This window comes from Carcharhinus amblyrhynchos, chromosome 6, assembly GCF_965287045.1.
Source record: "Carcharhinus amblyrhynchos chromosome 6, sCarAmb.v2.hapA, whole genome shotgun sequence".
Classification (NCBI taxonomy): Eukaryota; Metazoa; Chordata; class Chondrichthyes; order Carcharhiniformes; family Carcharhinidae; genus Carcharhinus; species Carcharhinus amblyrhynchos.
In genome coordinates, this window is record NC_137329.1 from 24,191,491 (window position 1) to 24,218,951 (window position 27,461).

The window sequence follows — 27,461 nt, forward strand, 5'->3', positions numbered from 1 at the left end:
TACTTCCAAACAACTGCTCGAAAGATTTTCTTAACGCAAAGAGAAGTTAGTAAGGAGAGGAACAGGGATTGCCTGGAGAGGAAAGCAAAGATATCAACAAAAACACAGCAGGAAAAAGGTGAGAGAGGCTGAGGGTTAGGGAACAGTAAAGAGAAAAACAGATTGTAAGCTTAAGTTTATTTATTTGTGTCACAAGTAGGCTTACATTAACATTGCAATGAAGTTACCATGAAAATTCCCTAGTTGCCACATGCCGGCACCTGTTCGGGTACACTGAGGGGGAATTTAACATGGCCAATGCATCTAACCAGCACGTCTTTCAGACTCAGGGAGGAAACCGGAGCGCCCGGAGGAAACCCAGGCAGACAAAGGGAGAATGTGCAGACTCCATACAGACAATGACCCAATCCGAGGTCCTGGGGCTGAGAGGCAGCAGTGCTAAACATTGTGCCACCATGCTGCCCTTCAGATATTGTGAGCAGTTTCTCTCTATGTACACCGTGACGAGATGAAGTGACAGTCCAGATAGATCCGTGCTCATGCTCTGCTTTGTTAAACTATCTGTTAAATTAACCCTCTGTGGGATCAAAGATCTTTTAAACTAAAGAACTCATGTTTAATCTACAATACCTCCAATCTGCTGGGCACTATGAGGATAATCTGCCAAAGTGAAGTGTGCTTAGGTGTATCAAATTCTCATTCTGCATCCCCCTTCCATTCCATCATGCACTCCCTCCCATCTATTCTGTGTTGCCTTTTAATTTGCTTCACTATGCTGTGTCTAATGTGGTGTTTATTTCTGTATCAAAGAGAACAGTGGGATTTATGTGGCGGAAAACTTCTGACTGTGTCAACAGTCACTGATGTTGCTGTGGAACTAGTTTATTGCAGACCTATTTCTAATTATTAACCTTCAATCTGCCCAAATTACTAACAAGGTGCCACACATCTGCCCATGTCGTTACCCACAATGATGCAAAACTGCACAGTGGTTAGTACTGCTGCCTCAGAGCACCAGGGACCCGGGTTCGATTCCTGGCTTGGGTCACTGTGAGGAGTTTGCACATTCTCACCGTGTCTGCGTGGGTTTCCTCCGGGTGCCCCTGTTTCTTCCCACATTCTGAAAGATTGGGTGCGTTAACCTGAACAGGCGCTGGACTTTGGTGACTTGTGATTAATAAATAAGCTTTTAAAAACTTTAACTTTTGGTCTCTTTTAGAGAAAGAAGGCTAGAGAGAGAGATCTGACTGATGTGAAGAGTTTAGCGAGAGTATGTCAAAAGAAACTGCTCCCAATGTCTAGTTAACTACAGGGCACAGATTTAAAGTGATTGACAAAAGAACCAGAGGTAACGATAAGCAAATTGGATAGATACCTGAAGGGGGAAATAAATTGCAGGGATGTGGGAAAAGAACAGCTTTTGGGACCGACTGGTTGTTTTTTTTTGGAAGAGTTGGCCTAAAGATTTTCCAGGCCCGCTGCGCTGGTCCGGTAACATAGCGGGCTGGGGAATTTCAGTGAGACCCAAAAAATTGGATTAGCACCCAATTGGCCGTGATCTTGTAGGTGGGGATGGGGCAGTATTCCTTCAGCAGTGCCAGCTTGACACCCTGGCACTGCCCACTGGGCAGTGCTAAGGGAGCAGGGCCTGAGGGGGTGGGGGTGGAAACAGGGAACTCAGCATTTGGGGTGGGGGCTAGAGGTGGAGCCAGTGATTGGGGGTCAGGAGTTACCTATTGGGAAGTCAGCGATCAGGGGGAGAAGGGTTTCTGTGGGGCTGTCTGTGATGGCAATGTAAGTGGTGGGGTTGGGGGTGAGGGGCATTGACAGCTCTCCTGTATACTGTGTAGACTTGTGGATAAAATGTTCCCAGATAGATTGTGGGACAATCTCATGGGGTAACTAGCTGAAAAAACTGGAGTGAAACTCTGATTTTCAGATGTCTGTGACGCTCTGAATATTGGGAGGAAAAGTCCACCCATAGCGTTTTATGGCACAGTAAGAGCGCCTTTGGCCCAACCATTCGTTGTATTGCCTTGTTAGTCATCCCAAAATGCATATCCTCACACTTTTCAGGGTTAAATTCCATTTGCCACTGATGTGCCCATCTGACCAGTCCGTCTATGTTGCCCTGTAATACAAGGCTTTTCCTCCTCGCTATTTACCACATTGCTAATTTTTTGTGTCATCTGCGAACTTACTGATCAGTACATTCCCATCCAGATCATTAATGTACACTACAAACAACATGGGACCCAGCAGTCATCCCTGCAGTACACCTCAGGACACAGGCTTCCAGTCACAAAAAAAACCTACAACCATCATCCTCTGCCTTCTGCCTTTAAGCCAATTTTGGGGCCAATTTGCCAAATTGCCCTGGATTCCATTGACTGTTAACAACTTGCTCGGTCTTCCGTGTGGGACCTTGTCAAAAGCCTTACTGAAGTCCGTGTAGACCTACATCAACTGCACTATTGTCATCTACATCTAACTGATCACCTCCTCGAAAGGTTCAGTCAAAGTTGTTGGATATGGTCTTCCCCGATAAAGCCAGTCTGACTATCCTTGATTCATCCTTACCTCTCCAAGTGGAGATTAATTCTGTTCCTCAGTAATTTTTCCAATAATAGAGTTTAAGTTTTTGAGTGTCACAAGTAGGCTTACATTAACACTGCATTGAAATTACCACACTCCAGCACCTGTTTGAATACATGAGGGAGAATTTAGCATGGCCGATCCACCTAACCAGCACTTCTCTCGAGCTGTGGGAGGAAACCAGAGGAAAACCCACACAGATACGGGGAGAATGTGTAGACTCCGCACCAACAGTGATCCAAGCTGGGAATCGAACCTCAGCCCCTAGCGCTGTGAGGCAGCAGTGATTAACCACTGTGCCATCATGCCGCCCAAATTTCTCTACCACTGATGTTAGACTCACTGGCCTGTGTAATTTATTCCTAATTCCTGTCTTGAATAATAATGATACCACAGTAGTTGTCATCCAGTCTCTGGAACTCCTGAATCACCTGGCAGGAGTGTTCTCTTCCTGTTGGTAAACACTTCAGTGGTCACGAGCATTCAGCCTCTGACCTTTGGGTAAGCGTTCTCCAAGGTGGCCTTCACGACACTCGACAACACAGAATCGTTGAGCAGAGACTGATAGCCAAGTTCTGCACACGTGAGGGTGGCCTCAACTGGGATCTTGGGTTCATGTCACACTATCTGTAATCCCATGACTTGCCTGGACTTGCAAAATCTCACTAATTACCCTGTCTGGAGACAATACACATCTCTTGAACCTGTGCTTAACGCCCTCTCCACTCACATTGTCTGTACCTTTAAGACTTGATTACCTGTAAAGACTCTCATTCCAATCATTATTTTGTAAATTGAGTTTGTGTCTTTATACGCCCTGTTTGTGAATAGAACTCCCATACACCTGATGAAGGAGCAGCGTTCCGAAAGCTAGTGGCTTTTGCTATCAAATAAACCTGTTGGACTTTAACCTGGCCTTGTGAGACTTCTTACTGTACCTGTCCTCTGGCCAGAGATGATTTGGAAATTAGCGTTAGAGTCCCTGCAATTTTTTCCCTTGCTTCCCGTAATAGCCTAGGATACACCTCATCTGGGCCTGGGGATTTATCCACTTTTAAGCAGACTAAATTGCTAACACCTCCTCCCCCTCAATACTAATCTGTTCAATCGTATCACAGCCCCCCTCCCTGCTTTCTATACCTACTTTGTCCTTTCCTTAGTGGACACAGATGCAACATAGTCATTTGATACCTCACCCACATCTTCTGACTCCTCTCTCTGATTGCCACATTGCTTCTGAATGGGCCAACTCTTTCCCTCTTGCCCTTAATATTTATAAAACTCCTTGAGATTTTTCTTTATTTTGCCCACCAATGTTTTTTCATGCCCCCTCTTCATTTTTCTGTTTTAGTTTTTAAGTACCTTTCCACACTCCTCCAGGGCTTCCATTCTTTCGAGCACCCTTTATCTGTCGTAAGCCTCCCTTTTTCCCCTTATCCAGTCCTGTATATCCCTTGCCATCCAGGATTTTCTGGATTTGTTGGTCCCACCCTTTACTTTTCCAGAAACATATTGGCCCTTTACACACACTCTCTTTCCTTTTTAAATGATTCTCACAGGTCCCACTGGACTTTCCCATAAGTAGCTGCTCCCATTGTACTTTAATCTTGTATTCAATTCAGAACCTTTACTTTAATAGACCAAATGGCCTCCATTTGTGCTGTACTTTGCTCAGGACATCTTTATTTGACCAGACTTATGGTTATCTTTCTTAATGACTCTTTACGTGGCTCAGTGAATTGCTACCGTGAAACGTCTTAGACAATTTACTGTGTTTAAAGGCGCTATATAAATGGAGTTGTTATTATCTCCACCCTGAGAAGACATTTGAGGGAAGCAGTAATTGTGAGGACTGCACTGTTTCTGTGTTGTAAATTCTCGATAATGTTTACGTAGAAAGAGTCAAGGGAGATTGATTTGCTGATATGGAAGCTAATGGAGCAATGGCTTCAAGCTCTGCAGGTGCTGAAAGCTGAAGCTGTGCGTTGTTAACAGAGGGACCAGGTGCTCTGTGAATAGGGGGGTTTTTCTGGCACTCTGCAGCCTGAGTGCAGAACCCATGTGTACCAGTGACTGACTGGTGTGGACCTTACCCAGAGTCTCGGGATATCTCTGCAGTCTCTACAAATTGCTTACAATAGCCCCCAATCATAAAGTGAGAATAAACTCTCTCACAGTGAATCATGCACACATGTATCTCCAGCAATTGTAGTCTGGAGCCTACAAAAAACCTTTGTCTTTATCTGTATGTCTGTGTATTTTTGTGTGTGTCCTTCTATCTCTATTTTCCTCTTTGCCTCTCTCACCCTGTTTCTTAATTGTACCTTGTCTCTCAATCTGTCCTGTGTGCATGTGTATCTGTTCGTCTCTCTCTCTCTCTCTCTCTCTTTCTCTCTCTCTCTCTTTCTGTCTTTCTTCCTCTCTTTGTGTGTGTGTGTGTCTGTCTGTCTCTCTCTGTGTCTGTGTGTGACTCTCTCTCTCTCTCTCTGTGACTCTCTGTGCCTGTGTGTGACTTTCGCTCACTCTGCCTGTGTGTGACTCTGTCTCTCTCTCTCTCTGTCTTTGTGTCTGTCTGTCTCTTTGTCTCTTGCTCACTGCCTCTGTGTTTCCAGCTAGCCTTTTCAAGAGCAGATACATTTTACATATAGTCTGTTGAGTTATAGAAATATAGGTACGGAAATAAATGAGAGTTGTCATGCAATTAAAGTAAATAGTCATTATTAATTTCAAGATAAAACATTTTAATTAATATAATTACTGTATCTGTTTCAAGTTTGGTTTTTAACTGATATTATCCCAAAAAACAGCATAAAACCCAGTCAGCTTTGTCAGTTGTCAGCTCACTTGTAATTACACAAACTAATTCAAAAAATGTATCCATTGTTACATCGAGGTAGCATAAACTCACGAGTTACTGAACTGCAACAAGTTCAGAAGAAACTAAGAGATTCTCATTTACCTGCATTCATCTGTTTTCCTATCCTCTCCTATCCTCTCTATTTCAGGTTTAAAACCTGTCTCCAGGCACAGTTGGCAATATTCTGACCTCAAGGACATAGATACAAGTTTTTTTCATTCATTCAGTGGTTGTGGGAGCCAATGGCCAGGCCAGGATTTATTGCCCATCCCCAACTGGTGGGCTTCGTGAAACTCTGCAGTCCATGTGGCGTAGGTACACCTCTGGTGCTGTTAGAGAGGGAATTCCAGTAGTTTGATCCAGCAACAGTGAAGGAACGGTGATGTATTTCCAAGTCAGGATGGTGTGTGGTGTGTCCTCCTAGCTGGTAGCGATCAGGGGTTCAGAGGGTGCAGCCTAAAGAGCCTTGAGTTCCTGCAGTGCATCTGCTGCTGCTGTGGAGGGAGGGATGTTTGTGGATGTGGTGTCAATCAAGCAGGCTGCTTGGTCCTGGATGGTGTCAAGCTTCTTCAGTGCTGTTGGAGGCACACTGATCCAGGCAAGTGGAGAGTATTCTATCCTACTCCGGATCTGTACCTTGTAGAGGGTGGATAGGCTTTAGGGATTTAGGAGGTGAGTTCCTCGGATTTGACCTGTTCTTGTAGCCACAATATTAATATAGTTAGTCTAGTTCAGCTCCTGGTCAATGATAGCCTCCAGGATGTTGCTAGTGAGGGGTTCAGTGCTGATCGAGGAGCGATGGATACATCGGCACGGTGGCACGCTGGTTAGCACTGCTATCTCTCAATGCCAGGGATCTGGGTTCGATTCCCAGCATTGTCTGTGTGGAGTTTGCATGTCCTCTCTATGTCTGCGTGTGTTTCCTCCGGATGCTCCAGTTTCTTCTGAAAGGTGTGTTGGTTCAGTGCATTGACCTGGACAGGTACCGGAGTGTGGCGACGAGGGGAATTTCATAGTAACTTCATTGCAGTGTTAATGTAAGCCTTACTTGTGACTAATAAATAAACTTTACTTTAGATCCTCTTATTGTTGGAGCTGGTCATTGTCTGACACTTATGTGATGCCAGTGTTACTTGCCACTTCTCAGCCCAAGCCTGGATATTGTCCGGGTCTTGTCATATTTGGAAATGAGCTGTTTCAGTATCTGAGGAGTGGTGACCAGTGCTGCACATTGTGCAATCATCAGCAAACATCCCCACTTCTGATCTTTTAATGGAAGGAAGATGAGTGTTGTAATAGCTGAAGATGGTTGGGGCCCCTCCAGAGACTGGAGTGCACAGATCTAAGCTGATATTCCCGAATGCAGTGCTGAGGGGGTGCTGCACTGTTGGAGATGTGCAGTCTTTTGGTTGAAACGTTGAACCGAAGCCCCCTGCCTTCGGGTGGTCATAGACGTTCTTGTGGCATTATTTTGAAAAACAACAGGCAAGCCTGGGGTGGCACGGAGGCACAGTGGTTAGTACTGCTGTCCCTCAGCGCCAGGGACCCAGGTTCGATTCCCAGCTTGGGTCACTGCCTGTGTGGAGTTTGCACATTCTACCCGTGTCTGCATGCATTTCTTCCGGGTTTCCTCCCACAGTCCAAAGATGTGTGGGTTAGGTGGATTGGCCACACTAAATTGACCCTTCGTGTCAGGGGGACTGGATGGGGTTATACGGATAGAGCTTAAGTGGGATTGCAGTCAGTGCAGACTAGATGGGCTGAATGGCCTCCTTCTGCACTGTAGAATTCTATGATTCTCCCTTATAACTTGTCTCATGTTTATCTCTCAAGCATCATCGATAAAATGGATAAAATCGTCATGATGCATTTGTTGGACCTTACTCTGCACAAAGGCTGCAACACAGTACATGCGTGGTTGTACTGTTTCACCCTTATCATTGTGAGAGAGTGACAGAATAAGCTGCAGCCAGGAGCAGAGCTGCTTAGCAAACAGTTATTAAAGTTTCATCCTCTCCTCCACTCTATCCCATTCTTCATTCAGCACCAGGATGGATGTATAGCATGACCATCCCATGCTGACTAGTGTCACACTGCATGATGCCGTTGATTTCCTGCATGTCCATGGACATGTGTGTATGCACAGACTGGTATCAGTGGTACTGAAATTGGTTTCCATGTTTCCTACAATTAAATCACTACAATGTCAAAGTCTTTGGTTGTAAAGCTCCTTAAGGTGTCATGAAGCCATGAAAAGTGCTGCAGCAATGCAGATCTGTCTGTTTTTTATACTCCTTTTAATATTGCTGTTTTTTAACCATTTCTGATATGATATGCATGTCCCTTTTAAAGAAATTTATTTTAGGCTATTGGCAATCACTTACACACCTTGAGACAAGAGTCCTAGACTTCAGGGAATAGAATCATAGAATCCTTAGTGCAGAACGAGGCCATTCAGCCCATCAAGTCTGCACCGACCACAATCCCACCCAGGCTCTATTCCCGTAACCTCTCATGTTTATCCCGCCAATCCCCCTAACACAAGGGTTAACTTAGCATGGCCAATCCACCTAACCCTCACATCTTTGGACTGTGGGAGGAAACCGGAGCAAACCTACGCAAGACACCGGGAGAATGTGTAAACTCCACACAGATGGTGACTTGAAGCTGGAATTGAACCTGGGTCCCTGGAGCTGTGAGGCAGCAGTGCTAACCACTGTGCCACTGTGTCGCCCCCGTGACTTGCCAGCAGCCTGAAGCAGCAATAGTTGACGTCTGACGTATGCCTCGTGGTCTCCCAAAATTAAAAAAAAAACACATTCTCCCTTCGACAATCGTGAATGTCTGGTTCATTTACGTCAAGCAGAAAATCATGGTAATAGTTTCCCCCTGTGAACTTTTGAAGTGAAATGGTTTTAACTGGGGAGTTTTCTTTTAAGTGTTCTGCTCCCACAGGCTTTCCAAGAAGAGAATGTGGTTGAGGCAAATAGTGTCAATGTATTTAAGATGAGCTTGTGAGGGAGAAATGAAAAGGAGGAGATATTGGGACTTAAGTTATGAGGAGGCTGCGTAAACTACACTCGTGTCCCTTTGAGTTTAGATCATAGAATCCCTACAGTGCCATTCGGAGGCCATTCGGCCCATCAAGTCTGCACTGACCACAATCCCACCTAGTCCCCCTGATACTAAGGGGTAATTTAACATGGCCAATCCGTCTAATTTAACATGGCCAATCCATTCTGGGACCAGAGTGCTGGCGAATAGAGTAAAGAGGACTGTAGACAGGGCTTTAAACTAATTAGAGGGGGGGAGGGTGCGAGGGTAGGTGACATTATGGGGTCTAAAGTTGAGGAGAGGGTACAGGTAAGGGAAGAGGCCGAGGATGTCCCAATAATAGAGGGAGTAGGTGGCGTGAATATGGTTGGTGGCGTTATGGCAAATAGGGTCCAGGTGAAGGCTGGGATGAAGGCGCTTTATCTGAATGCGCGAAGCATTCGGAATAAAGTGGATGAGCTGGTGACGCAGATCAGCACAAATGGATATGATCTGGTGGCCATTATAGAGACGTGGCTGCAAGGTGACAGGGACTGGGAGCTGAATGTCCAGGGGTATCAAGTGTTTAGGAAGGATAGGCGGGAGGGAAAAGTGGGGGGGGGGCGTAGCTCTGCTGATTAAGGATAGCATCAGGGTGGTAGCAAGGGATGATATTGGAGCCAAGGAGCAGAAAGCAGAATCGTTGTGGGTAGAGATTAGGAACAGCAAAGGAAGGAAGATGCTGGTGGGTGTGGTCTATAGGCCCCCGAATAATGATCTGGAGGTGGGGCGGGCTGTTAACGCGCAAATAAGTGCGGCGTGCAGGAATGGGACGGGGGATTTCAATCTACATATAGATTGGTCGACCCATGTTGGACGCGGTGGGCTCGAGGAGGAGTTCTTGGAATGCTGCCGGGATAGTTTCCTTGAACAGTGTGTGTTGGAACCGACGAGGGAGCGAGCTATCTTGGACCTGGTGTTATGTAATGAGGCAGGTAGAATTAGGGACCTTGCGGTGAAGGATCCTCTTGGGGAGAGTGATCATTGTATGGTGGAGTTTCTGGTGCAGATGGAGGAGGAGAAAGTGGGTTCCTGGACGCGCGTCCTTTGTTTGAACAGAGGGGAGTACGGTGGGATGAGAGAAGAATTGGTGAATGTGGACTGCGGGAGAGCGTTGGAAGGTAGGTCTGCTGAGGAGCAGTGGAGGATCTTTAAGGAGATCTTTCTTGGTGCTCAGCGGAAATTTATTCCGATGGTCAAAAAGGACAGTAGGAGGAGAGGTAATAAGCCGTGGATAACGAAGGAGGTGAAGGAAAGTGTTAAATTAAAAGCGGAGGCGTTTAGAGTAGCTAAGAGTAGTGGGCGAGAAGACGATTGGGAGAGGTTTAAATGTCAACAAAGATTGACAAAGAAGTTGATAAAGGAGGGTAGGAGAAACTATGAAGCTGGGCTAGCGCTTAATATAAAAAAGGATAGCAAGAGTTTTTATAAATATATAAAAAGGAAGAGGCTGGCTAGGGTGAACGTTGGTCCCTTAGAGGATGAGAAGGGGGACTTAGTGATAGGGGATGGGGATATGGCTGAGGTCCTGAATAATTTTTTTGTTTCTGTCTTCACGGAGGAGGACGTGAATAATTTGCCGGGTGTTAGAGATGGAAAGGTGGTAGGACTGGAGGGTCTTCATGACATTACTGTTACTAGAGAGGTGGTGCTCGACAGACTGGAGGGGCTGATTGTGGACAAGTCGCCAGGACCGGATGGAATGCATCCGAGGGTTCTGAAAGAAATGGCGGAGGTGATAGTGGATGCCTTGGTGGTTATTTTCCAGACGTCGCTGGATTCCGGGGAAGTGCCGGAAGATTGGAAAGCAGCTAATGTTACGCCATTGTTTAAGAAGGGTGCCAGGCAAAAGGCAGGGAATTATAGGCCGGCTAGTTTAACGTCTGTTGTAGGTAAAATGTTAGAATCCGTCATCAAGGAGGAAATAGCGAGGCATCTTGAGAGGAATTGCTTGTTAGAGCAGACGCAGCACGGTTTCGTTAAAGGGAAGTTGTGTCTGACAAATTTACTGGAGTTCTATGAGGACGTGTCTAGGGCGGTGGATAGAGGAGAGCCGGTGGATGTGGTCTGTCTTGATTTTCAGAAGGCGTTTGACAAGGTACCTCACAAGAGGTTATTGCAGAAGGTGAGGGGACATGGAGTTGGGGGTAGGGTGTTAGCGTGGATAGAGGATTGGTTGTCAAATAGGAGGCAGAGAGTGGGGGTCAATGGGTGCTACTCAGATTGGCGGATGGTGACTAGTGGAGTGCCCCAGGGGTCGGTGCTGGGGCCTCAGCTATTTACCATTTATATAGATGATCTGGAGGAGGGAACCGAGTGTAGGGTGTCGAAATTTGCTGATGACACCAAGATTGGTGGAACGGCAAATTGTGCGGAGGGTGTGGAGAGTCTGCAGAAGGATCTAGATAGGCTGGGCGAATGGGCCAGGAACTGGCAAATGGAATTTAATGTTGGCAAGTGCGAGGTGGTCCACTTTGGTAGGAAGGATTATTACTTACGTGGAGAAAAACTGCAGCATGCGACGGTGCAGAGGGACCTTGGGGTCCTTGTGCATGAGTCGCAAAAACCCAGCTTGCAGGTGCAGCAGGTGGTCAGGAAGGCGAATGGGATGCTGGCCTTCATAGCGAGGGGGATTGAATATAAAAGTAGGGAGGTCTTGCTGCGGCTGTATAGGGCATTGGTGAGGCCGCAGCTGGAGTACTGTGTGCAGTTTTGGGCGTCGTACTTACGCAAGGATATTTTGGCCTCGGAGGGAGTGCAGAGGAGGTTTACTAGACTGATGCCGGAGTTGAGGGGGTTGAGCTATGAGGAGAGGCTGAATAAACTAGGCTTGTACTCGTTAGAGCTTAGAAGAATGAGGGGAAATCTCATTGAGACGTATAAGATGATGAACGGGATGGATAGGATAGAGGTGGAGAGACTCTTCCCGCTCAGAATGGATAGTAGGACCAGGGGGCACAGCCTCAAGGTAAAGGGGGGAGGAGCGGTTTAGAACAGAGTTGAGGAGGAACTTCTTCACTCAAAGGGTGGTGAATCTCTGGAATTCTCTGCCTGTTGAAGTGGTGGAGGCTACCTCGCTAAATATTTTTAAGACGCGGGTTGATGGGTTTTCGATAGGCGAGGGGATTAAGGGTTATGGGGAGAAGGCGGGAATGTGGAACTGAGCCACGACAGATCAGCCATGATCTTATTGAATGGCGGGGCAGGCTCGAGGGGCTAGATGGCCTACTCCTCCTATTTCTTATGTTCTTATGTTCTAACCTGCACATCTTTGGACTGTGGGAGGAAACCGGAGGAAAAGGTAAAAGGGCGATGAATGATTTGAAATGAGAAGTTTTTTGATGTTTGCTTTCCTTCGGCAGGTTCCAAGGCTGCAGCAGAATATTCAAATGGAATCTTTGATATTGCCTCGCCAATCCCACCAACCTACCTGAGGTCACTGCAGATTCTGCAGCTTGTGGAGGATTTGCGGATTGGATTGGAAATGCTGGGAAGCGAGCACGAGAAGGAGGAAGTACGGAACCAGATCCCTGCTGCCACTCTGCAAACCGTTGCGAAGTGGCTGGATAAGTTCCCTGTGAGTACACGAAGTGTAGCGTTCACACAGTAGGCATCTTAAAAATGGCACTGCAAGAGAGATAGTCTCTTGTCATTTTGATCAGCCCAAAGGTCACACTCTTGCCTCTTGGATTGGACAGTTGTGGGTTCAAGCCCCACTCAACACACACAACCATAAGAAGTAGGCCAGTCAGCCCATCGAGTCTGCCCCACTATTCAGAAAGACCACGATTGACTGGTATGATAATACTCAAGTCTACTTTCCCGCCTTACCCCAATAAGCCTTGATTCTCTTTCTGATAACAAATCTGTTTATCTCAACTTTGAACACTTTACAACTCACTCAGCCTCTCTAGATCTCTATGGTAGAGAATGCCACAGATTCACTACCCTCTGAGAGAAGAAATTCCTCCTCCTCTTTGTCTTAAATGGGCACCCCCTCGCTCTGAGATTGTGCCTTTTGATCCTAGGTTCTCTCACATCCTATATATCTCAATAAGGTCTCATTCTTCTATACGCCAATGATATAATGGGTCACTTAACCCCACCTCATAATTAAATTCCTCCTTGTCCAAGGTCAATCAAGCGAACCTTCTCTGGAGTGCCTCCAACGTTGGTGTATCTCCCCTCAGTTAAGGGGACCAAAACAATTCATACATGAGCTAATGCTCCGTGCCGTACTGAGGGAGTGTCACACTGTTGTGGATTCCATAGTGGAGTTTTGAAATAAAGGCAGGAAATGTTCAGCAGGAGTGAGAAGGAGAGTTAACAAGGCTGGGTTTTCCCAGCTCCCCTCAGGTCAGTTTGGAGGTAGGGGGGGAAACCTGGAAGTTCTAAACCTCGCATCCTGAGTTTCCTGAGGAGAGCTGGGAACAAATTCAGCAGCTCACTCCACAGATACAGGCAACCAATTAGGATAATGAATTCAAAAGTATGAACATAGGTGGCGCAGTAGTTAGCACTGCCGCCTCATAGCGCCAGAGACCCAGGTTCAGTTCCAGCCTCGGGTGACTGTGTGGAGTTTGTACTTTTTCCTCGTGTCTGTGAGGGTTTCCCACGGGTGCTCCAGTTTCCTCCTAAAGTCCAAAGCTGTGTGTGGGTTAGGTTGACTGGCCATGTTGAATTACACCGTAGTGTCAGGGGGATTAGCAGGGTAAGTATTTGGGATTGCGGGAATAGGGCTTGGGTGGGATTGTGGTCAGTGCAGAGTTGATGGGCTGAATGGCCTCCTCCTGCACTAGGGATTCTATGAATGTAACAGATAAGAGGAGGAATAGGTTTTTTGGCCCATTGCTGACTCACCATTCAATCTTGTACCTTGACTCTATGTAGGGACTACTTTCCAAAGGTGGCGGCAGTTTCTTGCTGTCAGGATTGTCTGGTGCCCTGCGACTGAATACCAAGCCTGGCAGTTCTGCAGTCTTCCCATGGTGGGCCTACCCCCTGGGAGTAAGTTGGAACCAGTGGCTCTAGGCCCTGATGAAGGAGCTGCCAGGAAGCAAATGCCCACAGCTCCGGCCCAAATCAATCCTGTGGTCGAATTCTCCCTCTACACTGATAGTCATATCAGCTTTGTCTTCTTTCTCAAGTTTGGAGCCAAGAGCGTCTCCAAACCCGTGATACCCGTGCGCTCACCTCTCTGCCTCAGCAGGGGCCCACTTCTCCTGCCGGAACCTCTGGGGCGCCTCACCTGACAATCCTGCCTGGCGTCCTTAATAGGATGGCAGAGGCAGTCTTTTAATTAGCTGCCTCCCGTAAATGTGTACAGTCAGTCAAGCTGCTGGCAAGCGTGAGCTCAGGACGCAACTGTGCCCCATGTCCCAGGACCGTTGCCCCAACAGGAAAATGGTGGACAATATTACAGCTCAAATGCTACAGAACATAGCTGATGCATTAGGATAAAGGCAAAATACTGCGGATGCTGGAATCTGAAACAAAAACAGAAAATGCTGGAGAAACTCAGCAGGTCTGACGGCGTGTGTGGAGAGAGAATAGAGCCAATGTTTTGAGTCTGGATGACCTTCACCAGAGCAGCTCTGTCAAAGGGTCATCCAGACTTGAAACGTTGGCTCTCTTCTCTCTCCACAGATGCTGTCTGACCTGCTGAGTTTCTCCTGCATTTTCTGTTTTTGTTGCGACGGCATATTGCTGATTTATGAAGTATTTCCTGCTTTGATAACTGAAACGCCAGACCTGACAACACAGTGGGGAGGGAGTTGCCTGGGGAGTCCTCAACATCAATTCTGGACCCCATGAAGTCTCATGGCATCGGGTCAAACACGGGCAAGGAAACTCTGCTGTTTACCACCTACTGTCCTTCCCATGCTTGAGTTGGGTCTCTTCCATGTTGAACACCACCGGGAGGGAGCACTGATAATGGCTAGGGTGCAGAATATATTCTGGTGGAGGACATGAAGCCCATCACCAAGTTGCTCAGTAGCACCATTACTGACCAAACCGGTTGAGTACTGACTAAGAATCTTCGGGCCTGTGGTTGTGAATAAAGAGACCAACAAGAGGAAAAAATATACTTTGCCTTACCCCCCACCAATCTGTCACAGATGCATGATGGTATTGGCAAAAGTGACCGCCACACAGCCCTAGTGGAGACTAAGACCCATCTTCACACCTAAGGATACTATCCAATGTAGCATTGACACAGTGCTAGAAGGATGAGATGCTTGGGAACACCAATACCTGCAAGTTCCCTCTAAGCCACACACTATCCTGCCTTGGAATTACATCGCCATTCCTTTACTGTTGCTGGATTGAAATCCTGGGACTCCCTCCCTAACTAAAGTAGGTGTGTCAACAGCAGATAGACTTCAACAGTTCAAGAAGGTGGTTCACCATTACCTCTTTGAGGGCAATTAGGGATGGGCAATAAATTCTGGCCTTGACGGTGATGCACTCAAGCAATGAAACTGTCTTTTTATTAAATGTGGGCCTGCCCAGAATCCAATGTAGATCAGCAATCATTCAGGATGATGAGTGAACATGACTTGATGTGAGTTAAGATATGGGCAGTAGAGTTTTGGTTTAGTTTTAAGAATCCTGAAGCCCTGATGTGGGTTTCCAAGGCATCTAATGTAAACCCAACCTTCGAGTCTTGTAAATACATCACCCACTGACAGTTTCCATAAGCAAAGCTTCGGAGATCCGCACAAGAAGCACGTAACAGTAAACACACACAATACACTTGTTTAATATGATTTATGTGTCAGTAAAGGAACTAAACCGGGATGTTAAATAACAGTTGCCAACCCCACAGGTTTGGCCTGGAGTTTCCAGGAACCTTTGGGACAGGGCTGTGGACAGTAGAAAATTGAGAGAAAAACTATGCGGGCCTTCCAAAAAAAATAGGTGCATCGTGTTTTCATTCTGTGAGACGTTTCATTCATTTTTAAAAACCAAAATAGTTGGAGGTGGAAAAATTGGCCGGATGATTTTTTGACATCAAAAAGTTGGGAAGCAGATTCATTTGACATGGGGTGTGAAGGTGAGGTGGTGGGGTGGCATGGTGGCACACTGGGACTGCTGCCTCACAATGCCAGGGACCTGGGTTCCATTCCAGCCTTGGGTGACGGTCCATTTGTGTGGAGTTTACCTGTTTTCCAAGTGTCTGTCTGGATTTCCTTTGGGTGCTCCGGTTTCCTCCTACAATCCAAAAGACATGCTGGTTAGGTGGATTCGCCATCTAAATTGCCCCTTTTTTATTCATTCATGGAATGTAGGTGTCCCTGGCTGGGCCAGCATTTTTTGCCCATGTCTAATCACCCTTGAATTGACTGGCTTTCTGGGCCATTTTAGAGTGGATTTTAAGAGTCAACCACGTTGTTGTGGGTCTGGAGTCACATGTAGGCCAGACCAGGTATGAACGACTGATTTCCTTCCCTAAAGTACATTAGTGCACCTGATGGGTTTTTTTACGACAATGGTTTCATGGTTATCAGTAGACTTTTCACTCCAGGTTTTTTTAATTGAATTCAAGTTTCCTCATCTTCCGTGGTGGGATTCGAACCTGGGTCCCCCCAGAGTCTCTGGATTACTAGTCCAGTGACAATACCACTGCGCCGCCACCACCACCACCTCAGTGTCTAAAGATGTGTCAGTTTGATAGATTAGCCATGGTAAATGTGTGGGTTTATGGGCACAGGTCGGCCTAGTTAAGATGCTCTTTAGGGAGTCCAGAATGATGGGTGTGTCAGCTGACGACCAGTGAGGAAGGGGACGAGTTGTGGGTACTGGGTAGTTGGAGATGAGTGAGAACTTCAGGATGACCCCCAATCAGAATTGATAACCCTTACTGAGGTCGTCTTTTCCTCCATTTGTTAAACAAATGGTTAAATTCCACACGAGAAATATAATCCTGAGATCTGGCTCATTCTGTAGCTGTTTATTTTGTCTGTTCATTTCTAGCACACTTGTGTTTACCCTTTGTGCCTCTGGGGTCCAATTACATATGGCATTCCATAACACTATGAGAGTGTGTGTGTCTCAGTTTCATAACCTTTGTTGAGTTAAATTGCTTTGCAGCACAACCTTGCCTAACCTTGCTGCCAAACTATGTTACAAATCTTTCAGTTTCATGGTAAGTCATGTATTTAGTTGGAGTGTAGGGTGCTAAAAATGGCACCTAAATGTTTGTTGCCTCAGCCCTCCCTGTCTCTACAAACTCCTCCAGCACCATAACTCTTCAAGATCCTTGCACTCCTAGACTATGGCAAAACCCAATTTGAATTGTCCCACTATTAGCAGCCGTGTATTACACTCCTGAATGATGAAGCCAGAGCCAATCCTTACTCTAAATGTTTGCTCTGAACCAATCGATGGTGTGGACCAGGCGGAGAATAAAGCACGATTTGTGCTCAATAAATATGCCTTAACCACAACCTCAGCAAAACTCTTCACGCACCTATTGGGTTTTACCTTCCTCTTTTCCCTTGAAGATGTTGGAAAGTTGGTTGCGTCCAGTTTTCAGCTCTCCAGCTGGTGCTTTGAACAGTGATAGCTCCAACCATGGTGTCTGAAATTTGGCCTTGGGCCTTATTAATCATTGCTTTTGAACACGAGCTGACTACACCTGTCAGGTCTCCATGAGCTGCCCAAGTGCTTTTCTAGAATGGAGGTTGGGCAGTACACATCATCAACTTGTATTTATACAGCATTTTAACATGGGAAAGCGTCCCAAACTGCTTCAGAGACGAACATATCTGACACCGAGTCTCTCAAGAAAATATTAGGACAGATGACCAAAAATCTGGTCAAAAAGGTAGATTTTAAGGAGGAAAATAAAGCAGGGAGTTTTAGGAAAGAGGTTCTCAAGCTGGAGTCACTATTTTAATTGCGTATCACTTGTAGTTAACTTTATGCAGGTGGAGAGTATTGACTGACTTGTTACTTGAGCACATACTAAAGAGACACTGGCACTGGTGTGAGGGTTGAATTTGGAGGTATATGCTTATAATAGCAGAGGACTTTATGGTGCAATGATAGTTGGGGGCCATAGGATCTAGGTTCAAGTCCCATTTTGGGACTTTATGTTCACAGGATGTGCGTTCATAACCTAGCAAAACGGTTGGTTATCAGACTATAAATCCTTCCAGAATGCCTGATAGTAGGCGGCAAAGAATGGGAAAGTTTTCTGGTTTGCGATACTGAAGAAGGCGACAGCAAACCACCGTAGTATTTTGCCAAGCATGGACTAATCCATCCGTGGTCACCAACGCCCTCTTAGGTCATGGTACCTGAAGGATACTTACAATGTTTCACTGCATGGATAAATCTGAACAGAGTAAGGATTGGCTCTGGCTTCATTTAGGACTGTAGTCCTTCATTTAGGACTGTAATACACGGCTGCTAATAGTGGGACAATTCAAATTGGGGATTTGCAATAGTTTAGGAGTGCAAAGATCTTGAAGAGTTATAGAGCTGGAAGAGATTGTAGAGACAGGGAGGGCTGAGGCAACAGAGGGATTTGGAAACAAAGGTGTAAGTATTAGATTCAAGGTATCGTTTGACCGAAAATCAATGTAGGTCAGTGAGCACAGAGGTGATAGGTGAATGGGACTTGATTGTAGGATGGAAGGTGGGAGGCCAGATTGTGTTTGGAGGAGTGCAAAGAGGACAGGGGTGAAAGAGTGACAAGCGGTAGAAAGCTCTGTTTCATGGTTTGGTCTTGTGGCCTCATCTATATCAGGAACGGTTCCCTCTACTTTTGAGTAACTCTAGCCTGACTCAGGTGGATTATTTCAGAACTATTTATTGACAATATATACATGATCAACTATTAGGTAAGCCCATCTCTGTTGTGTGCAGCCTATATCCTGAGTTCTACAGAGTCTACAGCACATTACTGCTGATGTCACTAGTACATCATGATACATGTGACTATCTCGTCACCATCACTGACCCATTGTACCAAAAGCTCAATCACAAGTGCTGTTAAGTTGGGGACACAACTCATCCTCCTCTGCCCACAGAAACATATTTAATAAAAATTTGCAAGGTCACTGATCCACTCAATTCAAATTTGTTTTTGCAAACATGGCTTAGAACCACTTATACATATAAGAAGTCGAATGCCAATTGTAAGTGCCCATCTGAATTCTGTTTTTTTTTAATTCATTTGTGGCACATAGGCATCTCTGGCTGGCCAGCTGCCCACCACTAGTTGGCTCTTGGAGGACAGTTGATAGTCAACAACACTGCTGTGGCTCTGGAGTTCCCTACGTGGGCCCCAGTTCTGGTATTCCCTCCCTCAACCTCTCTGCCTCACTGCACACATCTCTGAATTTAAGTTGCTTCTTAAAACCAATCTCTTGAAACACAAGATTTTAGTCACGTGTCCTATATCTATTGCCCAGTGTGGCTGGATATCAAATTTTGCTTGATAATGGTCCTTTATCTTATTCATTAATGGGACATGGGCGTTACCGAATGCCCATCCCTACTTGCCCTTGAACTGAGTGGCTTGCTATTGCCTTTTCAAAGGGCAATTGAGAGTCAGCCAGGTTGCTCTGAACTCACATGTAGGCCAAACCCGATAAGGAAAGCAGATTTCCTTCCCTAAAGGACATGAGTGAATCCAGATGGGTTTTTATGATAAACAACAATGCAAATCAATAAATTCTTAATTCCAGATTTTTTTTATTGAATTCAAATTTCACCATTTGCCGTGGTGGGATTCAAACCTGGGTCCCCAGACCATTAGCTGAGTTTCTGGATTCATAGAGTACAATAATACCACTAGGCCATCACCTCCCCACTTGTCCACCTTCACCAAAATGATGGTGCCTGAGATGCAGGTGAAAATGAACACAGAAAATGTTTGAATTTTTTCTGCTGAACTCAAAATTATATCTATAGTAAAACATTGGAGATTACAACAGGGCAGTTTATAGACTAAAACAATTTTATTCTAAAGGTGGTAGAAGTGGCAAAACTTAACATAAGAACATAAGAAATAGGAGCAGGAGTAGGCCAACTAGCCCTTCGAGCCTGCCCCGCCATTCAATAAGATCATGGCTGATCTGTCGTGGCTCAGTTCCACATTCCCGCCCTCTCCCCATAACCCTTAATCCCCTCTCTTATCAAAAACCCATCAACCCGCGTCTTAAAAATATCTAGCGAGGTAGCCTCCACCACTTCAACGGGCAGAGAATTCCAGAGATTCACCACCCTTTGAGTGAAGAAGTTCCTCCTCAACTCCGTTCTAAACCGCCCCCCCCCTTTATCTTGAGGCTGTGCCCCCTAGTTCTACTGTCCTTTCTGAGCAGGAAGAGTCTCTCCACCTCTATCCTATCCATCCCATTCATCATCATATACGTCTCAATGAGATCTCCCCTCATTCTCCTAAACTCTAACGAGTACAAGCCTAGTTTATTCAGCCTCTGCTCATAGCTCAACCCCCTCAACTCCGGAATCAGCCTAGTAAACCTCCTCTGCACTCCCTCCAAGGCCAAAATATCCTTGCGTAAGTGCGGCGACCAAAACTGCACACAGTACTCCAGCTGCGGCCTCACCAGTGCCCTATACAGCTGCAGCAAGACCTCCCTGCTTTTATATTCAATTCCCCTCGCTATGAAGGCCAGCATCCCATTCTCCTTCCTGACCACCTCCTGCACCTGCAGGCTGGGTTTTTGCGACTCATGCACAAGGACCCCGAGGTCCCTCTGCACCGTCGCATGCTGCAGTGTTTCGCCACGTAAGTAATAGTCCTTCCTACCATTATTCCTACCAAAGTGGACCACCTCGCACTTGCCAACATTAAATTCCATTTGCCAGTTCCTGGCCCATTCGCCCAGCCTAGCTAGATCCTTCTGCAGACTCTCCACACCCTCCGCGCAATTTGCCGTTCCACCAATCTTGGTGTCATCAGCAAATTTCGACACCATACACTCGGTTCCCTCCTCCAGATCATTTATATAAATGGTAAATAGCTGAGGCCCCAGCACCGACCCCTGGGGCACTCCACTAGTCACCAACCGCCAATCCGAATAGCACCCATTAACCCCCACTCTCTGCCTCCTATTTGACAGCCAATCCTCTATCCATGCTAACACCCTACCCCCAACTCCATGCCCCCTTACCTTCTGCAATAACCTCTTGTGAGGTACCTTGTCAAATGTCTTCTGAAAATCAAGAAAGAGCACATCCACCGGCTCTCCTCTATCCACCGCCCTAGACATATCCTCATAGAACTCCAATAAATTTGTCAGACACGACTTCCCCTTAACGAAACCGTGCTGCGTCTGCTCTATCAAGCAATTCCCCTCAAGATGCCTCGCTATTTCCTCCTTGATGACGGATTCTAACATTTTACCTACAACAGACATTAAACTAACCGGCCTATAATTCCCTGCTTTTGCCTGCCACCCTTGTTAAACAACGGCGTAACATTAGCCGTTTTCCAATCTTCCGGCACTTCCCCGGAATCCAGCAACGTTTGGAAAATAACCACCAAGGCATCCACTATCACCTCTGCCATTTCTTTCAGAACCCTCGGATGCATTCCATCCGGTCCTGGGGACTTGTCCACAATCAGTCCCTCCAGTCTGCCGAGCACCGCCTCTCTAACAATAATGTCATTGAGACCCTCCACTCCTACCACCTTTCCATCGCTAACACCCGGCAAATTATTCACGTCCTCCTCCGTGAAGACCGAAACAAAAAAGTTATTCAAACATTCAGCAAAGTGCTCAAAAACAGGTTATAAATCAAAACAAAGTACTGGATAAACTCAGCAGGTCTGGCAGTATCTTTGAAGAGAAAAACACAGTTGATGTTTTGAGTCCATGGTTCCCATCACTGACCCTTTTCTTTCCAAGTCTATAATTCATCACATTTCTATCCCTTTTCGGTTCTGTGGATTCAGCATTAACTGTGTTATTCTCTCTCCACAAATGCTGTCAGACCTACTGAGTTTATCCAGCATTTTCTGTTTTTGTTTTGGATTTCCAATGTCTTTTGCTTTTATGTAGGTTGGGTTAAAGCTTTATAAAATGCTGGCCAGGTCTCTGCTGGGCAGCACGCTTCAGGAAGGATGCCCAGCCTTGAGAGTTGGGGGGGGGGGGGTGGGGGGGTGTGCAGTGGAGATAGACTGGAGTGATAGCAGGGACGTGGGTCTTTAGTTGTTGTGGGGAAATGGGGAAGGTTGATATTGATTACCTTAGAACGGGCAAGATCAAGTGGAGATAATCATGAGGGGTTTTAGTAAGAATAAGTAAGGAGAAACTGTTTCCACTTACAGAAGGGACAGTAACCAGAGGATACAAGATAATTGATAGAATAATCAGAGGGGGAGAGAGTTTATTTGCACCATGAGTGGTTGTGATCTGGTATATACTGCCTAAAAGGGCGGTGACAGCAGATTTGATCGTAGCTTAATTGGATAAATACTTGACGAGGAAAAATTAGCAGAGATGTTGGCAGGATGGGTGGGGGGGGGGGGGCAGTGGGACTCATTTGACTCTTTCAAAGAGCTGGCACAGACACAATGGGCTGAATGGCCACCTTAGAATTCTGTGATTTTTCTTTGCATTTACTGTGAAAATAGTTTTTATTTTATAATTTTCTTCCTGAACGAATGGGAAGTGTTGCATTTTTTAGATCGAGGTGCGTTGCTGGTAGCAGCCTTCACACGTAGCAGTTTTCAGGCGGGGAGGAAATATTTGGAAGTTGTATAAAGCCAACGCAGTCCGTCTGCCTGGTGCAAGACTACAATTACTTCCTGTTTTACTCCTTAGTCCTAAGCAAGCTCAAGCTTAGTCCCACCAGGAACAATGTGAGCATTGAAAGCTCCATCTCGTGAGGGGTAAGTCCCGGAGGAGATCAAGAGCAAGATTTCTTTTCCTCTCTGTGTCGCTTTCTGTTTAATGATCTGTTTTGCTCTTAAGAATTTTGTTTTGACCTGAGGAGAGCTAGCAGGCTGTATTCAGTTGACGTGGGTCTGTCTGTGTGTGTGTGTGTGTGTCTGATGATCCAGACAGCTGTTACCGTTTAAAGATCCTTCATTCTGTGCCAGATGTTTTTTTTAATAAAATGCCTTTGATATTCAGAGATGCCACTGGATTCACTTAGTCAAATTGAGAGGTTGTTATTTTTTCCTCCCACTGGGATGTAAGACAGACTTTTGTTGCTTTTAAAAACAACTTGAATTGAAAGGGATAGGTATCATGGCAAGAGTTAAAAACCGTGAATCTGCCCAGAGGATGGATGCACCATGAGTAAGGTAAACAGTGATTTTTTTTGTTTAAAGAGATGCATTGTTCTATTTTCTTCAAAAAAAATAGTAAATCTATTTGTGTCGCAGGACAACATTGATTAAACTTCTAATCTCCTCCGGCACTGCTTCTCTGCTTGTCCCTTCTCTATGCTCGTCCGATTCCGACCGCCTGCACTTCCCCAATTTTAATCGTCCGGCACTGTTGGCTGTGCCTCTGCTGTCCTGCCCTCAGTTTTGGAATTCCCTCCCGGATTTCCTCCGCTTCACACTCTCCTCTTCCTTGGCCTATCCTTTGACCGCCTGTCCTGATGTCTTGTTTCGCTCAGTGACAGGGTTTGTTGATAACAACCCTCTGGGGTCAAACTATTTTTAAAGGTGTTGTACACGTTGATGTTGGAAGTCGAAAGGTTAACTTTGTGAACCAAAATGTGAAGTAATCTAAGCCTTACTGCGAATGCTCCCCCTGTTAAATATTGTGACAACCCAAAGGTGATATAGTATGGACGCCATGGGCTGAATGGCCACTTTCTGTGTCTTCAAGACTGTGTGACTCTGTGGAGACCAACCGACATGCAGACAGAAGGAAAATCTAATGTAACTAACAGGTGCATGTATCTAGGGCTGTTATTCAATTAAGTCTGGGATTAGCCCCTGTCTCCTGTTGTTGAAGAGTGCAGCTTCAACCATTACTGTCACTCCCAAGTATGGAAAGATGCAAGAAGACCATAGAATCCCTACATTGCAGAGGGAGGCCATTCTTTTTGATTTGATTTACTATTGTCACATAAGAACATTAAAAACTAGGAGCAGGAGTAGGCCATCTGGCCCCTCGAGCCTGTTCCGCCATTCAGTAAGATCATGGCTGATCTTTTTGTGGACTCAATTCCACTTACCCACCTGCTCACCATAACCCTTAATTCATTTACGGCTCAAAAATTTATCTATCCTTGCCTTAAAAACATTCAGTGAGGTCGCCTCAATTGCTTCAGTGGTCAGGGAGTTCCACAGATTCACAACCCTTTGTGTGAAGAAGCTCCTCCTCAACTCCGTCGTAAATCTGCTTCCCCTTATTTTGAGGCCATGCCCCCCCCCTAGTTCCCTGCTTCTATCGTATCTATTCCCTTCATAATCTTATGTGTTTCTATAAGATCGCCCTCATTCTTCTGAATTCCAATGAGTATAGCCCCAGTCCACTCAGTCTCTCCTCATAAGCCAACCCTCTCAACCCCAGAATCGACCTAGTGAATCTCCTCTGCACCTCCTCCAGTGCCAGTATATCCTTTCTCAAGTAAGGAAACCAAAACTCTCTACCGTACTCCAGGTGTGGCCTCACCAGCACCTTATACAGCTGCAACTTAATCTCGCTGTTTTTAAACTCCATCCCTCTCGCAATGAAGGACAAAATTCCATTTGCCTTCTTAATTACCTGCTGCATCTGCAAACCAACTCCTTGTGATTCTTGCGCAAGGATACAGGTCATTCTGTGCAGCTGCATGCTGCAATTTTTTATCATTTAAATAATGGTCCACTTTGCTGTTATTCCTACAAAATGACCTCACATTTACCAACATTATACTCCATCTGCCAGACCTTCTCCCACTCACTCAGACTACCTCTATCTCTTTGCAGACTTTCAGCATTCTCTGTACACTTTGCTCTGCCACTCATCTTAGTGTCATCTGCAAATTTTGACACACTACACTTGGTACATGTATTAGTATGCAGTGAAAAGTATCATTTCTTGTGCGCTATACAGACGAAGCATACCGTACAAAGAGAAGGGGAGAGTGCAGAATGTGGTGTTATAGTCATAGCTCGGATGTAGAGAAAGAGCAACTTAATGTGACGTAGGCCTGTTCAGAAGTCTGATACAGCAGGGAAGAAGCTGTTTTAACTTGATTGGTACTCGTTCTCAGATTTTACTATCTTTCTTCTGATGGAAGAAGGGGGAAGAGGGTATGTCCAGATGCATGTTTATGCTGGCTGCTTTTCTGAGGCAGCAGGAAGTGTAGACAGAGTCAGTGGATGGGAAGCTGGTTTGAGTGATGGACTGGGCTTCGTTCATGCGCTTTGTAATTTCTTGCAGTCTTGGGCAGAGCAGGAGCCATACCAAGCTGTGATACGACCAGAAGGAATGCTTTCAAAGTGTTTACTAGAGAGGAGGTGCTCGACAGACTGGAGGGGCTGATTGTGGACAAGTCCCCGGGACCGGATGGAATGCATCCAAGGGTCCTGAAAGAAATGGCGGAGGTGATAGTGGATGCCTTGGTTATTTTCCAGACGTCGCTGGATTCCGGGGAAGTGCCGGAAGATTGGAAAACGGCTAATGTTACGCCGTTGTTTAAGAAGGGTGCCAGGCAAAAGGCGGGGAATTATAGGCCTGTTAGTTTAACGTCTGTTGTAGGTAAAATGTTAGAATCCGTCATCAAGGAGGAAATAGCGAGGCATCTTGAGGGGAACTGCTTGATAGAGCAGACGCAGCACGGTTTCGTTAAAGGGAAGTCGTGTCTGACAAATTTACTGGAGTTCTATGAGGATGTTTCTAGGGCGGTGGATAGAGGAGAGCCGGTGGATGTGGTCGGTCTTGATTTTCAGAAGGCGTTTGACAAGGTACCTCACAAGAGGTTATTGCAGAAGGTCGGGGGCATGGAGTTGGGGGTAGGGTGTTAGCATGGATAGAGGATTGGTTGTCAAATAGGAGGCAGAGAGTGGGGGTCAATGGGTTCTATTCGGATTGGCGGATGGTGACTAGTGGAGTGCCCCAGGGGTCGGTGCTGGGGCCTCAGCTATTTACCATTTATATAGATGATCTGGAGGAGGGAACCGAGTGTATGGTGTCGAAATTTGCTGATGACACCAAAATTGGTGGAAAGGCAAATTGTGTGGAGGATGTGGAGAGTCTGCAGAAGGATCTAGATAGGCTGGGCGAATGGGCCAGGAACTGGCAAATGGAATTTAATGTTGGCAAGTGCGAGGTGGTCCACTTTGGTAGGAATAATGGTAGGAAGGATTATTACTTACGTGGAGAAAAACTGCAGCAGGCGACGGTGCAGAGGGACCTCGGGGTCCTTGTGCATGAGTCGCAAAAACCCAGCTTGCAGGTGCAGCAGGTGGTCAGGAAGGCGAATGGGATGCTGGCCTTCATCGCGAGGGGGATTGAATATAAAAGTAGGGAGGTCTTGCTGCAGCTGTATAGGGCATTGGTGAGGCCGCAGCTGGAGTACTGTGTGCAGTTTTGGGCGCTGTACTTACACAAGGATATTTTGGCCTTGGCGGGAGTGCAGAGGAGGTTTACTAGGCTGATGCCGGAGTTGAGGGGGTTGAGCTATGAGGAGAGGCTGAATAAATTAGGCTTGTACTCGTTAGCGTTTAGAAGAATGAGGGGAGACCTCATTGAGACGTATAAGATGATGAATGGGATGGATAGGATAGAGGTGGAGAGACTCTTCCCGCTCAGAAAGGATAGCAGGACTAGGGGGCACAGCCTCAAGATAAAGGGGGGGTGGTTTAGAACAGAGTTGAGGAGGAACTTCACTCAAAGGGTGGTGAATCTCTGGAATTCTCTGCCCGTTGAAGTGGTGGAGGTGACCTCACTAAATATTTTTAAGACGCGGGTTGATGGGTTTTTGATAAGAGAGGGGATTAAGGGTTATGGGGAGAGGGCGGGAATGTGGAACTGAGCCACGACATATCAGCCATGATCTTATTGAATGGCGGGGCCGGCTCGAAGGGCTAATTGGCCTACTCCTGCTCCCATTTCTTATGTTCTTATGGATGGGCCGATGAAATGTGGCACATCAAGTGTGCACCAGTCCTCCAAAAGAGCACTCTCCCTACCCCCTCCGACGTCCAACCTATCCCCATAACTCTGCGCATTGATCACGGCCAATCCACTCCAACCTTTGGATGGAGACCTTGGATCGCCGCACTGTCCACAAGAGTTATTTTGGTCGTAAACAATCTGCAGCCTTCCAACAGGGAGGGAGTTGTAGTTTAAATATAAAGCAGCCCTGCCAAAGGCCATTGATGGGGAGACATTGTTTTGCCAAAGCTGCTGATTGACTGCAGTTAGAAGAATGAAAATTAAACTAAGTGAAGCTCATAAAATTCTTAAGGGGCTGAACAGGATAAGATGCTGAGAAAATATTTCTCCTAACTGGAGAGTCTGGAACTTGGGCCAGTCCCTGTATAAGCAGTTGACTATTTAGTATTGAGATGATGAGAAGCTTCTTGAATTGGAGATTTGTGAATCTTGGGAATTCTCCATCCCAGAGCGGATGCTGAATTGTTGAGTATATTTAAGACAGATATCTCTCTGAATAATAAGGGAGATAAAAAGTGATTATGGTAGCTATGGTTGCCAGTCCTCTAGGACTGACCTGTAGTCTTGAGGAATTGAAGATCAATTTCCAAGACACTGCTGTGTACAACCCCAGAGATAAATCATTGTGATGTTACAAAGATTGGCCTTTTTTGGCCATTTCTCTTTACAGATAGAAAGCAATTGAACATGTGGGGGAAGCAGGTTGTTTGACTGACAGTCAAGCATCATCCACTTGGGTAATAAGTCTTTTTGCTTTTCGATTGGTGTAGGAAGGCAGTATATCACAACGATGAATGTGTTGGCCAATC

At 46.0% G+C, this 27,461-nt stretch overlaps 1 protein-coding gene across 13 annotated transcripts in view; it reads left to right on the forward strand.

Moving 5' to 3' along the window:
- The window catches only part of ppfibp2b (PPFIA binding protein 2b), a 280,229-nt gene that overhangs the window by 103,290 nt on the left and 149,478 nt on the right, over positions 1-27,461 (forward strand). For 11 of the 13 annotated variants that reach the window (XM_080190031.1, XM_080190030.1, XM_080190033.1 and 8 more), the window contains exon 3: positions 11,908-12,122. In XM_080190031.1, coding sequence (XP_080046157.1) covers positions 11,908-12,122 — 215 coding nt within the window. Of the gene's footprint in view, positions 1-11,907; positions 12,123-22,307; positions 22,419-22,691; positions 22,836-27,461 lie in introns of those variants that run through there. The other 2 variants (XM_080190035.1, XM_080190034.1) reach the window with 2 other exon arrangements.